The 15910-nt window shown below is 43.3% G+C and overlaps 1 protein-coding gene and 1 long non-coding RNA gene across 24 annotated transcripts in view; one reads left to right on the top strand and one right to left on the bottom strand.

Annotated features, from left to right (window-relative positions):
• Positions 1-15910, bottom strand: part of MICAL3 (microtubule associated monooxygenase, calponin and LIM domain containing 3) — a 273115-nt gene that overhangs the window by 145864 nt on the left and 111341 nt on the right. For all 23 annotated transcript variants that reach the window (XM_061638561.1, XM_061638562.1, XM_061638565.1 and 20 more), the window contains 3 exons: positions 6112-6319; positions 2511-2627; positions 2168-2269 (listed from right to left, as the gene is read on the bottom strand). In XM_061638561.1, the coding sequence (XP_061494545.1) occupies positions 2168-2269; positions 2511-2627; positions 6112-6319 (427 nt within the window). The remainder of the gene's footprint in view (positions 1-2167; positions 2270-2510; positions 2628-6111; positions 6320-15910) is intronic.
• LOC133390278 (uncharacterized) lies at positions 433-6760 on the top strand. The gene is made up of 3 exons (XR_009764359.1): positions 433-489; positions 4774-4844; positions 6073-6760. It is a non-coding gene; the product is annotated as an uncharacterized LOC133390278 (long non-coding RNA).

Below are 15910 nucleotides of genomic sequence, written 5' to 3'. Positions count from 1 at the left end.
AGAAGTAAGGGCATATCGGGTGAAGCACCCACTTTAGTAAGCGCCTTTTGCGATTTCTGTGCAGGAGCGGCCTGAAAAACGGAGGGCAAATGGCGATCCAAAATGGCGGCTGCAGTGTGATCCTCCGACAAAATGGTGGGCGCCATATCGCAAGTGGCCAAAGACGGGTCCGCAAGAGGCCTTTTTACTAAAGAGGTAATTTGGGGCGACTCACTGTCTCTGGAAAGCGTGCGGGGAGCCACAGAGTCCATCTGATGCAAAGTCCCTTCAAGAGGATCGTCCTCGCCAATAAGCAGCTGCTGCTGAGCATTGGCAGGAATCTTAGGCGCGAGGGAGCTGACTACAGCTGAGGCTGAGTACTGCCCTGCTTTTTTGGAGTATTTCTTCTTCTTTGAAGTGTGAGACGCTGCTCTTTCCATGTCTTGCAGGGAGCGGAGCAGGAAAATTAAAGTGAAAGCACAGAAAGGTGGTAGAAAGAGAACTACCAAGGTAAGTAAATAGGTTAGTATTATTTTTTTTATATAATAAAATGACAGATGATTGAAAGGACTAGAAAGTAGGTAGTCAAAAGTTTGAAAGATCTACTGAGGGAGGAGAAAGCTAGGGTATAAGGGAGACAGCCAAAAAAGGTGTGCTCCGAGCTGAGAGAGGAAAGAAAACTGAGCCTCAGCAAGGAGGGAGGAGCAAAAAACGTTTCCTGCAGTGTTCCTGTCTTCGAGCTGTAGGGGGAGCTATAGAACCCACGTGGAGACCTCTGTCATTCATGAGAGAAATTCACGGCAAGACAAATTTCCATTTAAATCTGAGGATGATGGCTGACATTCCTGACAGCGATGTAACAGTCTTCAAGACCTCGGTGAGCTTCCTCTGCTCCTCCCATTGCCTTACAGCTTCTAAAGGACATTTCTATCAAAGGTTATAGCTGATAACAAAAATACACCCAGTTTGTAGCATCTCAATGAAGTGTGGTGGGAAGCCCAAATTGCTGGTCTAGAAATTTCCAGCACAGGAAAGCTACCCTTCAACGTAGCTGAAGCCGCTGCGCCCCTACGGAAATGGATCATGATACCACTCGGCGGTTGACTGTGCAATGTCACACAGGCCTGAGCTATGCATCTCTGAACCACCTGAAGAAGAAGATGTGCAATAAAAGTCTCCTCTCAGGGCTTAATACAATGCACAAACTGCCTGGTTATATGCCCAACATGATTAAGTGGCAACTTAATAAGAACAGCCAAGGCATGTCTCTGCAGCAGAAGATAAAAACCACTGATGTATCTTACAAATTAACAAAACTGGGGGGCATCAGCACTGGTAGGCTAGAGCTTCCTTAGTCAAATCCCAAAAAAGCTAAGTAAACTACATCATATAAAGCAGGGGTGGGGAACCTATGGCCCTCCAGATACTGCTAACTACAACTACCATTATGCCTGCATTGGCCACTGCTATCTAGGGCTGATGGGTGTTGGAGTCCAACAACATCTGGAGGGCCACAGGTTCTCCATCCCTGATATAAAGGGTAGTAAAAGTATTTTTTGCAGCAATTAGACTGTTTAGGAGCTATTGAGTATAAAAATGCTGTAGTAGAGCATAAGTAATACAATCCAAACAATCCAGGTCTAGCAACTTAGCTTCCTTATAGTGAATCATACCACTGGTCCATTTAGCCAGGGTTGCTTACCTAGAATGGCAACAACTCTTAGAGATCTTAAGAGAAGATGCATGTCCCAGGCTTGCTTCCTAAATGCAATTTGGAATCTTCACCCCAGGGCCGCCCCTACCATTAGGCAAGGTGAGTCAACCACTTCAGGCAGATGATTTTTAGGGTGGCATGAAAGGGCAGCAAGTTAGTGGTTTAATTTATCATTATGGTATTTTTAGACCTGCCTCAGGTGCCAAATAACTTGACTAGCCTTGGACACTATGCACCTTGTCTTGGAGGGGCGCATCAGCTGCTCTGCCTCAGGCGGCAAAATGTTTCGGACTGACCCTTCTTCTGCATAAGGAATGTGCTCTGTCACTGAACCAAGGTAATGATATCCAGCAGAATTTATTTTAATTAAGTGTCTCCCGGGAGGACTTGCAAGAAAGACAGGAGGTGGGGTGCAAAGCTGAGCAGAGGCGAGAGGGACTAGCTCCACATGGCGATCAACACCACAGTCGTTACCTTCCAAAGTGTTCCGCCTTCCATCTCCTCCAATGATCACATCAAATTCGTACTCTGACACAGGATGTGTTTTCGGGTGGACTTGCGCACGCCAGCCTATCCCTATGGATAAATGCAAAAATTTAGATAACATTTCATTGAACCTAGCAATACCGGCGTGGAACATTAACTGTGGCACTTGCCTCCCTCAGGAGGTCTCCCCATTAAGGTATTACTATAGCAGCCATAACAGCACCCAGACTGCTAAGAACTATGAGAACCAGCTCTCAATTGCCACTAGCAGAGCAATACAAGCGTTCATCTTTACTCTTCTAAAACTGCTCTTAATCTCAACTCTACTTACTCTCATTCTCCTGGTCCTCAGGAGGGTAGAGGAGCCCCTGGAACTCCACATTGACATGGATCTCAACACCCAGGATTAAGGAGACCTTCAAAAGTATTAGCTGGAGCTGACGAATACCTGCAAAGCAGAAGGACAGACAACGATAATGACAAGATGTGTTTCTCACATTACACTTGCTTTGGCACTAGCGCATCACCAAGGCCTGACGCTAATATTACCATCAATCTCTTAAAAGGACTTTGAAACCTAAAAGCATAATCAAATAGTCAATGAAGTGACTGCAAGCGCTCCTAGATGCTTCCCAAATTTATCGACAGAACTGATGGATTTATCAGCAGTAGAACTTTAAAGATAAGCATCTGGGTTGTAACAGAGGAAAGCTGACAGGGAATCAGAGGGGAAGAATTATTTCAAATTCCATTATGTTTAGACAGGACAGTCACTAAGAGACAGCTATTCCCCATTATTTTTCTATGGTGAACTTATTTCCTGAATGTACCCCCATCTGGTGTGATCTGATATTTATCAGATTAGGGAGACTCATAAAAAAACTTCTGTCTCATCTGGCAACAGCATCTCTCCCCACATGAAGAGCAATCAAAAAAAGAGTTATGCAAAAACTCACCTTGTGGCAATTTTTATAATCATGCAAATAACTACCCACCTACTTTCCAGTGACTTATTATTACCTCTCAACAAACATACAATGCTCTTTAAGAGCAACAGCCTAAGTTTTTAAAAGTGCAGACTTGGTTTGCTTGCCTGTCATTCACTCTCTTGTGGATATTTTTTTTAAACAGCCTGCTTGCAATCCCCTCCTCCCCAGGGGTGGGTGCAACTACAGCATTTTGGCAGAAAAATTCTCCACTTCCAGTTGATTGACACAGACCTGGCTCACATGACATGCAGCTAAATCAAACCTTTGCTTAGCAAGACTGCACAAATATGCAGGCTTCTCCCCGGTCTTTTTTGCTGCTATGTCACACACAGAGCTAAGCCAAGGTTTGGTTTAGCATGTCCATCCAAACTGGGACTCACAACCACGAGCTGTAACCAGGAACATATCTTGGCCACAGCTTGTGGCTGGGGAGGAGAGAACTTAACAACGAACCCCCGTTTTGATGGACATGCTAAACCAAACATTAGCTTAGCTCAACACAGCACAGGAGCTAAAAGGACCAGGGGGCAGCAAAGCAGCTGCAAGCTCCTTTCTGGGAGCCTACATGATCTCGCTAAGCCAACGTTTTGGCTTAGCATGTTGTGTGAACCAGGCCAGAGACAGTGTAGCTACCATGCAGGAGCAAGAACAGCATTAAATAAAATGCACATGAAAGGGGGGCTTTAGTGCTGTTATTCTGCGGGTTGGTCCACATGTAAGGAGGCTAGACTCCTAGCAGGGGCACCCATGGCGGAATGGTCAAAAGCTGAGACACCAGACTAAGATGCATCCAGACTCAGAGGAAGGCAATGGTAAACTACCTCTGAGTGTCTCTTACCACGAAAGCCCTATGAACAGAGTATACAAAATGCAACATGCAATGTTACACCATAGTTAAAATAAACTGTGGTTTAAATTGTGGAATGGTCTCTACAGGGAAGCACGGCAGCCACCATTGTCTGTTTTTAAGAACCAAGTGAAACAATTTACCCAGACGTTTGGTTTTTGATTAGGAGGGTAGTTAGATGTGTCAGCCACCTGTGGCGCTCATCCTTTAATTGAGTTGGGTACGACTTGTTCCTTTTAAATTTATTTTTAATTAGTATTTCTGTTTTTGTTTATTATTGTGTTTATATCTGATTTTCAGGTCTTTGTTATTTCTATTTTTATTGTGTAAGTCACTTTGAGACACCTAAGTGCAAAAATGCAACACACACATATATATACTGTATATATATTTTTGGTAGGAGTGAAACAAACCACAAGCACTGGCCCACAAGTAATGCTTAGCCAGCACTGTTGTTTTTTCCCTCCATGTTCAGCATAGGCAGAAGCAGGGGAGGAGTGTGCACCAGCATGGTGCTTCTTCACATTAAGCCATAGTTTAACTTATGGTTTAATCTTATGTGTGAACTGGGCCAATGGGCCAATGGATAACTTAACAAGGTGCAATCTAGATTTTTGCAAATTAGCAAATTAAAACTTTGCAGTGTAATTGAAGGCACCCTCTCTGCAAAAAACAAAGGTCTCAGTTACAGACTTGTTTGTATTTCTGCTCTGTGTTCATTTTATCATTTGGGTCCCTGTTTGTTGTACCAAATGCAGATTAGTTGGTGCTTAACTAGAAATTGAATGAAGGAGGCAGGAAGAGGGGAGCACCTAGCCACAATCTAAAGGTAACATTTTTAGAACTAAATTTTGGAACTTCTCCCATTTATTTTTAATAGTTAGGCTTTTAAAATAGGTTGAAATCCATTATTTAACAATGGACAGAAAAGTATTAAATTTTTTAACAATAAATCCTGGAAACGAGATATTGAGATAGGATCCTATTAGTGGAGAAATATTTTGCAAATCAAAATGACTAAAACCAGAGGGCATTCTGCATATGTGGTTCCTATCCTAACAGAGCACTAGGAATCTGGTTTTATTCTGTTGTGTTTAGAAAAACAAAGAAGCCTGTTTGTTCTACATGTCTTCCCATGTTCTACAATGAGGCTCTTTACATAAATATTCTGATATATATCACAGAGTATTACTTTTGTTCTCCAGTTCCATCACCCTCAAGTGCCCAAAAGGCCTCCTGCTCCCTCAAACAACTCCCCACTTTCTCCTTTGCTGTCTCGTATGCCTGGGACTGTCTTCCACGATGACTGTATGATGGCCATCTCCATTTCTTCCTTTTAATCCCTTCTCAAAATCAGCCTTTTTTATGAAGCCTTACAACCACATTAGACTTCATCCTTTACTGATATGAAGCCCCTGCATTCATGAGGCCAACATGGTGCCCTCAATAAGTTGCTGGACTCCAATTCCATCAGCCCCCCCCCCCAGCCAATGGTCAGGGAAGATGATAGTTGAATCCAACATCTGGAGGGCAAAATGCTGACTACTCTGAATAGTTGAACTAAATGCATATTCTTCTCATTTACCCATGCCTCCATCTTCTCCTCCCTCCATCCCTTCCCTTGTAAGCAGCTGTAGGCTTCTTGGGGAAAGGACCTGACATTTTGTTATCTGTGTGTGCACACTGGTTGGTGCTATATAAATAAGTAAAAGATAGACATCTTATGCAAACTTTCTTGGAAGTAAGTCCCACTTAACTCAGTGGAACATCTGAGAATACATGTGCATGATAGGGTTTTAAGAGTTGTAGAATGAGTAGCCCCTTTCTGGTGAGAGGCTTGCTGCTTCCATGCCCACTAATCTCAATCCTCCCCCACCCACCCACACACTGCTTTCCTTCCTCCACCCCAAATCTAAATATGAGAAAGCTAATAAATATACTTGTGGGCTGGGAAGTATCTTTACCTTATTTGCAAAGCCAATTTGCTATGACAAAATTATCCAGACCACAGTCATCTCATACATCCCTTTTCTCTCTACCCTCCCCTCCTCTGTAAGGATGCATATACTGAGAAAACCAAGAGCAGTGTCACTTACTGATATGGTCGATGGCTCCTGCACAGAATTTGCCATAGAATTTTTTGGCGCCAAGGCCCCGCAAGTCATGTATGGTAAATGGCCACAGATGCAGAACATTGTTGCGGGAGAAGGCATCACGCTTTTCTATCACCACCACCTTTGCTCCCAGAAAGCATAGGTCAATGGCTGTTCGCAGGCCACAGGGTCCAGCCCCAATGATGAGACACTGCAAGAGAGGCAACAACTTTACAGATCTTGGTATAAAGAGGATTTTAAAATTTAAACTTTAAGAGAGGACATTAGCATGGCCCTAACATTCCTTGAAATGCACCAAAAGCCAGGATGACACTGAAAGACACCCATGTCATTGAGATGTGTTTTCTACAGTTCTGCCTGCAGGGATACCATCGTAATTTTGGTGGAAAGACACCAGAGTAACACGAAGCCAGTCTTTATTAGGATTCACCTCAGATTTGTGTCAGGTAACTTCAAGAATTTAGAACAGTCATATTATTTCCTATATGAGATGGGTTTGCTAAATTAAATCAGGTAGGCTTTATGACTGTATGTCTCACCTACATTAGAAAATAACCCAACACACATTTTGGCTTGCATTTTTCCAAAGCAGTTTTTGTTTACTGCTCCGCAAAAGCAGTGCTTAGATTCCCCAGATAAAGTACGCCCTGTCAATGACCGACATCAGAATATTGAGAAGGGTATGCATCAGGGTAGACCATGCACTCTGCACGCAGAAGGTCACAAACTTTAATCCCTGGCATCTCCAGCTAAAACTGCCTCATGTCCCAAGTAAGACCTGAGTAAGTTTCCTTTCTAATTCCCTTCTATGCCCAAATCAGATTTATTAATGCTCCGTTACATTTATTTCCCACTTTTTCTCCAAAGGGCTCAAGGTAGTATATGCAGTCCCCTCCCTATTTACCTTTACAACAACCGTACAAGTTAAGCTACACGGATTATCCCAAGGTCACCCATTGAGCTTAATGGATTTGAAACAGAGTTTCCCCAGTTCCAGATAAGCACCAAGCCTGTGCTATACTTCAAGGCACCACCAAGAAACAAAAACATCCCTGAACAGCGGCTGTAGAATCTATGTCCATATTTCGAGATGAGCTTGGGAAGAGGGCCATGTTGCTACCACTGCACATATTCTAAGCCACCTCATTCCCTGTTGTACTAGTTTCTAGTTGCAGATTATTTTTCATATAGCAGAATATTAAGAAATCTGAAGTGGTACAACTGTCTCAGAAGTCTATCCCCTCTTTCTGCTACATATGTAGACTCAATGGGTTGCCCACAGAAAGTCCCTTTTTCTTTCACCCTCACTTAACTCACAATGTTGCAAGCATAAAATAAAACTGAAAAAACAAACAAAACCAAAACACCCACACCTTCATCCCCAAGTCCTTTGGAGGAAGAGCAGAATACAAATAGGGCTTACAAATATTCACATTAGTGACAACTGGCTGTTGGCAACTGTTGTAATCCTGGCACTGGTGTGGCAAAAATGGAGAATCACTCAGTGACTACAACAGAAATTCTCGGTCCAGTCCAAGACTTATATTAGGAAGTGATATTACAAAGCCACCGAACAGCCAGGGTAGAAGGTCAACGCTGGGGAATCAAGAGATGAAACAGAGGCAGCGTTAACAAGAGATGGAGCTTGCAAAGCACACTTTGAACTGTGTTAATCTTTTGGAACAGGCTGTTTCTGAAGATAAAACAGCAGAACCAAAAACAGCTGCCAGCAGCTTCCTTGCCTCACAGAATATTGCAAAATACAAGTTTATGTTAATTATTTAGTGGTGATCTTTCTTTTTAAAAAAACACCAATCATTACCAGATGATCAGCTGACAAAATCAGGACTGTTACAACAAGAAGGTCAGCAATTTTAAGAAAATAACTGGGAATTTAAATAACTGAAGACCCAGGGCCTGCAGGAAGAGAACATCGCCGCCCAGGGAAGGAGAGTCTGCTGCTGCTGCTGCTGCGGGATCACCACCTCCACCACCCTTCCCAGTGGGACTTCTGCCTGGGAGACCTGCATCTTGCAGGACCAGGCCCCAGGTACCCAGCCAGCTGTGACTGATTGCTACCACCTGTCCCTCTTTGGAGGGATACATAAGCTGGCTGGCTGAGGTGGCCTGGGTGTTTTTTTGTGTGTTGGTTTTTTTTCCCCCCCTTTCTCTTTTGGGGGGGTTGTTTTAAGGTAGGGCGGTGAGAGGTAGGGGGGTTCTTGGGGTGGAGGCCCAGGAGTGGTGGGAGGTGAGAGGTAGGGGCAACGGCCTGCCTGACTAGTGAACAGGGAGGGAGATATGTGTAGACCGGGAGGGGATACTGTGAGAAGGGTGGGGAGCCATGATATTGAAAGGCTGGGCGGCAGATCCTGGAGAGGCGCCACTTCGCCAGCATAGGGGAACAAGGGATAGATGCATAATATCCATCCCTTGTTCCGGACCTGTCCACAACCAGAAGATAACTGGGGGATGCAGTACTCCATCCAATCTTCGACTGCTGTTGTGTAATGCCAGGTCTGTGGTACAAAAAACAGCACTCATCCATGACATGATCTTGGATGAGAACGCAGACCTGGTATGTATTACGGAGACCTGGCTGGATGAGGCCTCAGCTCCTATACTTGAGGCCATGTGTCCAGCCAGTTTCCGATACGCACAGCAGCGGAGAATTGGTAGGCAGGGAGGGGGAGTGGCAGTCATCTATCGGGGATCTCTGGTTTTCGCCAGACCCCCTCTCCATGAGACCAAGTTTGTTGATTGCATGTACTGGAGGTTGGGCCCAAAGGGCAGTTTAGGGATTCTACTTGTGTACCGCCCACCCCGCTGCACAGCAGACTCCCTGACTGAGGTGCTCGAGGTGATCTCGAGCGTGCAGTTGCTTTCTCCCAACCTAGTGGTTGTAGGGGATTTCAACGTACACGCCGAGACTGCCCTTACGGGAGCCCCTTGGGATTTCATTGAAACCATGACTTCTTGGGATCTGCACCTTAGTAATACGGGGCCCACCCATGTAGCTGGTCATGCTATTGACCTTGTGTTTGTCTCAGGAGGGGAGGGAAGTGTTCTGAAAATGGGGGCTGTTTCTTCTAACCCTGTGTCATGGTCAGATCACTCTCTGGTGAATATAGATCTCTCGATGCCACACACCCTCCGCAGGGGACAAGGACCTATTAGGATGGTCCGCCCCAGACGCCTGATGGAACCGCAGGGATTCCTGAATGCGCTGGGTGATTTGGAGCTGACTGAAGGACGCCAGGCTGAAGCCCTGGTGATGGAGTGGAACAGGGAGATCACTGGGGCTTTGGATAGGGTGGCTCCGAAACGTCCTCTCCCCCTGAATAGAACTCAGACAGCACCCTGGTATACACCACGGTTGCGGGGTCTGAGACAGGAGGTGAGACGACTTGAGCGCCGGTGGCGGAAATCTCACACTGAAGACGATCGGACACTGGTTAGAGCGGCAATAGCTGCCTACCAGGTGGCAACAAAGGCAACAAAGAGGGAATTCTTTGCTGCCTCTATTGCGTCAGCAGAGTGTTGCCCCAGGAGATTGTTCCAGGTGGTCCGAAGCCTGGTCGGTCCAGTTGCTCAGGAACCCATGGAGCAATCTAAAATCTCCTGTGACATTTTTGCTAAACAGTTTGCTGGTAAAATCGAGTGCCTGAAGAGCATGATTCCGTTCGCCGTGGATACAGGTAGTAGGCCAGGGTCGGCCAGTTGCATTCCGGTCCGGTGGGATCGGTTTCAGCCTCTTCCCTCTGAGGAAGTGGACAAGGTGCTCAGTACTGTGAAGCCAACCACCTGTCTGCTTAATCCTTGCCCTTCGTGGCTCGTCACGAGTTGCAAAGAGAGACTGAGCGAAGGGATCAAGGCAGTAGTAAATGCATCCTTGAAAGAGGGTGCAATGCCATCAGCCCTCAAGGAGGCGGTGATAAAGCCCATCTTAAAAAAACCCTCCTTGGATCCCCAAGAGCTGAATAACTTCTGCCCAGTTTCTAATTTACCATTCTTAGGCAAGGTAATTGAGCGAGTGGTGGCCAGACAGTTACAGACACACTTGGAGGAAACGGATTATTTAGATCCATTCCAATCGGGTTTCAGGACTGGACATGGAACTGAAACAGCCTTGGTCGCTCTGGTGGATGATATGAGGAGGGCACTGGATAGGGGAGAATATACCTTCCTCGTCCTCCTGGATCTCTCAGCGGCTTTCGATACCGTTGACCATGGTATCCTGTTGGATCGCCTAGGGGGATTAGGAATAGGGGGCACTGTTTTACAGTGGTTCCATTCCTATCTCTCAGATAGGCACCAACGGGTAGCTTTGGGAGATGAGGTATCAGACCCTTGGCCTCTTAATTGTGGGGTGCCACAGGGCTCTATCCTCTCTCCCATGCTGTTTAACATCTATGTGAAACCGCTTGGGGCCATCATCAGGAGTTTTGGGCTGAAGTGTCACCAATATGCGGATGACACTCAGCTCTATCTCTGAAAGTTGGCTGTGGATACCATGTCCAAGTGCCTGGAATCCGTAAGTGGATGGATGGGAGAGAACAGGCTGAAGCTGAATCCCGACAAGACCGAGGTGTTGCTTGTGGGAGACAGAGGAAGGCTGGGTATTACGGACCTGATGCTTAATGGGGTGAGATTACCCCTGAAGGACCAGGTCCGCAGCCTCGGGGTAATTCTTGACTCCAGGCTGTCCATGGAGGCTCAGGTCTTGGCGGTGAGTCGGGCAGCTTGGTATCAGTTACATCTGATACGGAGGCTGCGACCCTACCTTCCTGTTCATCTGCTCCCACGGGTGATACATGCCCTGGTCTCCTCTCGCTTAGACTACTGTAATGCGCTCTACGTGGGGTTACCCTTGAACATGGTCCAGAAGTTACAGCTGGTACAGAATGCGGTGGCACGCTTGATTAAGCACAGCCGTCGCCGTGACCATATCACGCCAGTGTTAATAGATCTTCACTGGTTACCAGTTGTTTACCGGGCCCAATTCAAGGTGTTGGTGCTGACCTTTAAAACCCTATACGGTTTCGGCCCAGTCTATCTGAAGGAGCGCCTACAGAATCACCAATTATGCCGCCTGACAAGATCAGCCTCACAAGACCTTCTCTCGGTCCCACCGGTTAAAACAGCTAGGCTGGTGCGGACCAGAGAGAGGGCATTTTCGATTGTGGCCCCCACCCTCTGGAATTCTCTTCCTTTTGATCTCAGACATGCTCCCTCCCTGATGGGTTTTCGCCAAGCCTTAAAAACCTGGCTATTCAGGCGGGCCTATGGGATCGGGGAGGATTAATTTTATAAGGTTTCAAATAGAAATTGGTTTTAAATTGATTATGATTGTGTTTGCTTGTATTTTATTTTGTATTATGTACTGCTCTCTATTATTGTAAGTCGCCTAGAGTGTCCACTAACCTGGACAGATAGGCGACCAACAAATAAAATTTATTATTATTATTTATTATTATTATGTGTCATTTAAAAAACTTTAAAAGACTTGCATTAAGATCAGAATGCAATTTAATTAGTTTGTATTGTAGGCACTGGAAAAAAATCAAAATCCTAACGTTAATTTGCCATAATGCTTACTGAAAACTGATCAACAATTCCCTCTTTCAAACAACCTCTTTCTTCATTTCAATCAACCAGTGCAGAATAGGGTACTGCTAGAGACCATGTTGTTGTTGTTGTTGTTGTTATGTGCCTCCAAGTCGACTACGACTTATGGCGACCCTATGAATCAGTGACCTCCAAGAGCATCTATCATGAACCACCCTGTTCAGATCTTGTAAATTCAGGTCTGTGGCTTCCTTTATGGAATCAATCCATCTCTGGTTTGGCCTTCCTCTTTTTCTACTTCCTTCTGTTTTTCCCAGCATTATTGTCTTTTCTAATGAATCATGTCTTCTCATTATGTGTCCAAAGTATGATAACCTCAGTTTCATCAATTTAGCTTCTAGTGATAGTTCTGGTTTAATTTGTTCTAACACCCAATTATTTGTCTTTTTCGCAGTCCATGGTATCCACAAAGCTCTTCTCCAACACCACATTTCAAATGAGTTGATTTTTCTCTTATCAGCTTTTTTCACTGTCCAACTTTCACATCCATACATAGAGATCGGAAACACCATGGTCTGAATGATCCTGACTTTAGTGTTCAGTGATACATCTTTACATTTGAGGACCTTTTCTAGTTCTCTCACAGCCGCCCTCCCTAGTCCTAGCCTCTTTCTGATTTCTTGACTATTGTCTCCATTTTGGTTAATAATTGTGCCAAGGTATTGATAATCCTTGACAAGTTCAATGTCCCCATTGTCAACTGTAAAGTTGCATAAATCTTCTGTTGTCATTACTTTAGTCTTTTTGACGTTCAGCTGTAGTCCTGCTTTTGTGCTTTCCTCTTTAACTTTCATCAGCATTCGTTTCAAATCATTACTGGTTTCTGCTAGCAGTATGGTATCGTCTGCATATCTTAAATTATTGATATTTCTCCCTCCAGTTTTCATACCTCCTTCATCTTGGTCCAATCCTGCTTTCCGTATGATATGTTCTGTGTACAGATTAAATAAACAGGGTGATAAAATACACCCCTGTCTCACACCCTTTCCGACTGGGAACCAATCGGTTTCTCTTTTTTTTATCATTAATTTTATTCAAATTTTCAAACACAAAACAAAACAAAACAAAAAAGAAACAGATTAAACAATAAAATAAAATGTTGACTTCCGATTTGTCACAGATCAGTTATAGGTCTATGATATATAACAAAGCTGTCTCTTAATATATTACAAAATCACTTTCCTCCAGTAGTTATCTTAATTAATCATCAAATCTCATTAACATCACTTTATTCTTTCCGCAAAAAGTCAAAGAGAGGTTTCCACTCCTTGAGAAATATATCCATCGATTTTTCTCCAAATAAACATGTCAATTAATCCATCTCATCAAGTCTGCTAGTAATTTCAATAGCCATTTTTCCATTATCAGTGTTAATTCCATCTTCCAACTTCCATCCTTGCACCCATAATAATCTTGCTGTCATAGTCATAGTCATATAGTAAGAGTCTGATGGGAATTTCCTTCATCACAAATATTTCTTTGCCGTCAATTCTGAATGTGTTGCTGAAATATTGTTGTAAAGTCATATCTCTGTTCCTCTTTTTTAAGAAATGCACTAGAACATCTCTTGAGAGTTTTTCCATTGTCACATATCTGGAATTAATTCTATAAATTTTCTCTTTTTCAAGTTCCATCAAATCATTCCAGTCCAGAAATTCCATCGAAGCATTGATAACTTTATCTCTGATATCTTCATCAATTTCTCCAGGGACAACGCCAAATTCCAAACAGTAATCTTTATCTCCAGGATCCACAAACTCCAAATATTTTTCCAGTTCCACACTTGATATATCTGTTCCAATCTCCAGGACTTGCATCCTCCCTTTAATTTTTGCCATAAAGTCCAAATCTTTTTCCAATTCCACATTTAATATATCTGATCCAATCTCCAGAATTTGCTCCTTCCCTTTAATTTCTTTTTCATCTTCATCTGCTCCTTTTCTATATATATAATCCTTTATTTCTTTCAACTCCTGTTTCACTTTACCAAATTCAGTTGCCATCTCTTGTCTACTCTGTCCCAGTTCTTGTTTCGTTATCTTAATCTCATCCATTATCTTCTGAAACATATCCAGAGGGGAAAACCCTTCCAGGGATACATCCAGGGTCTCTGCCACTTCTTTGATTGTCATTCTTAAAGCCGAAGAAAAAACCCTTCAAATTTCCAATATAGCCACAATTCCCAAGCAAAGAGTAATTTGCTTCTTTTTCCAGCAATAAGGGGGTTAATATTCCAGGCCTGTTGACATCATCTGGCCAGCACAGTTCTTATCTCCCACACATCCAAGAATGCAAAACAAATTTGGTTCACAACGCCGAACAATTAGTAACATACACAAACAGCAGATTCATCTAAAGAAAGTAGTCCAAGAAAAAGTAGTCCCAGACATATATCAATCAAATAATCATCTAGATCAGATTTTCTCTTCGGGTAAGTTGCCCCTCATCCGTTTTAATCTTTATAGTTTCCAAATTCAGGCCAGCTTTTTGCCATAAAAAATAAGATAAGCTTTTTAAATTTTCTTTCCTCCTCCTTAATTCCTTGTATAAAAGAGAGAAGTGTAACTCACCCAGGTATCTTGATTTCTGATTCTTAAACAAATCTCTTTTACTGTAGTAATTTAAGCCAAATGATAAGATTAGACAGAAGGAAGCTCGCCCGTTATGGATCGTTTAAAAGAAAAACGTCTCGCTTTTTTCAGCCCAGCTTGCTGGAAGTCCTAACTCCATCCTCGGCTGCCAGGTATGCCCTCCTTTCCCAGGGAATTCCTGATCGATTCCAGCCACCGACAGCCTAACGAAGTTTCTGTGGATAATCTTCGGTTCACCCTTGCCTGGGTGAACATTTACACCAGTCAAAGTTCCCTTTTGACTGATTTTAAACTGAAAAAAGCTTCCTCTGAGACAGAGCTCATCTCAGAGGCAGCCACAGGCGGAGCAATCCTTCCGGGAAGTCCGGAACCAATCGGTTTCTCCATATTCTGTCCTTACAGTAGCCTCTTGTGCAGAGTATAGGTTGCGCATCAGGACAATCAGATGCTGTGGCACCCCCATTTCTTTTAAAGCATTCCATAGTTTTTCATGATCTACACAGTCAAAGGCTTTGCTGTAATCTATAAAGCACAGGGTGATTTTCTTCTGAAATTCCTTGCTCCGTTAGAAAGACGAAATAGGGAACATGGAGCATATTTGGAATATCCCAAAATTGCAGGAAGGATAAATTAGTTCCTATTTTACAAGATGCATAGTGGATTACCCTGAAAGCTTCGAGAGAAGCGCATTACCAAAAATGCATAGGCTCCATCATTCTTAATCCTACTCATAACCATAAACTCCTATAAAATGAGCCCTTATCCTCCCCATCCCATTTATAGACAAAGTACTGAAAGTGTAATGCGCTGTTTGTCCTTAAGGCCACCTACTAGCAGATCTGGATTTAAAGCCAGGTTCATTATCAACCTGAAAGCACTGACTCTATGCAACTCAGATTTCCCAATCAGAGAGATGGGGGCACCTGCAGCTGAAATATTCATTTCTGGGCTTCCACCTAGTAAAGAAGTTCTGATAGGATTGATGTAAATTGCAAAGGATTATAACCAGCCATGTGTTGCTCAAAACCAAAACACTGAAATCCCTAGGACCAAAGCACTGAAATCCTCAATGTTGGGTTCCAAACATCTTCCTTAACAGAAGTGCTGCAATGGGTACAAACTACAAAAATATACAAAATCATTAAGGGCTGTATCAATGTATCACCCATTCCAATACATTAATTGATAACTAAAACTATCTCCAATAAAAATAAATTATATATGAGTTGGTATCCAATCATATGGACCTTCTGTGATAGTTCTGTCACACATATTGTTTCTTTCTGGACTGTAAAATTAAGTGATTTAATATGTATATGTTTGAATAAGCCCTCAATCGAAATATCTGTAGATCCAAAAATCTTGAGATGTTTCATAAAAGTAGACATTTTCTATCCTAGTATTTGAAAGTTCAGGTTTCTGAATTGCTAGTTAAAATTACCATAAACAAGAACCATAAGAAAAATAGTAAGTAGCTTTTTTCCTGTTTCAGGGGGCAATTCCTAACACTTTCAGGCAAATCTAGAAATAATCCTACTTAAAATGTAGTATAATCATGCCGGTTA

The sequence above is a fragment of the Rhineura floridana genome, chromosome 8 (assembly GCF_030035675.1).
Source record: "Rhineura floridana isolate rRhiFlo1 chromosome 8, rRhiFlo1.hap2, whole genome shotgun sequence".
Classification (NCBI taxonomy): domain Eukaryota; kingdom Metazoa; phylum Chordata; class Lepidosauria; order Squamata; family Rhineuridae; genus Rhineura; species Rhineura floridana.
This window is presented reverse-complemented; position numbering and strand designations above follow the sequence as displayed.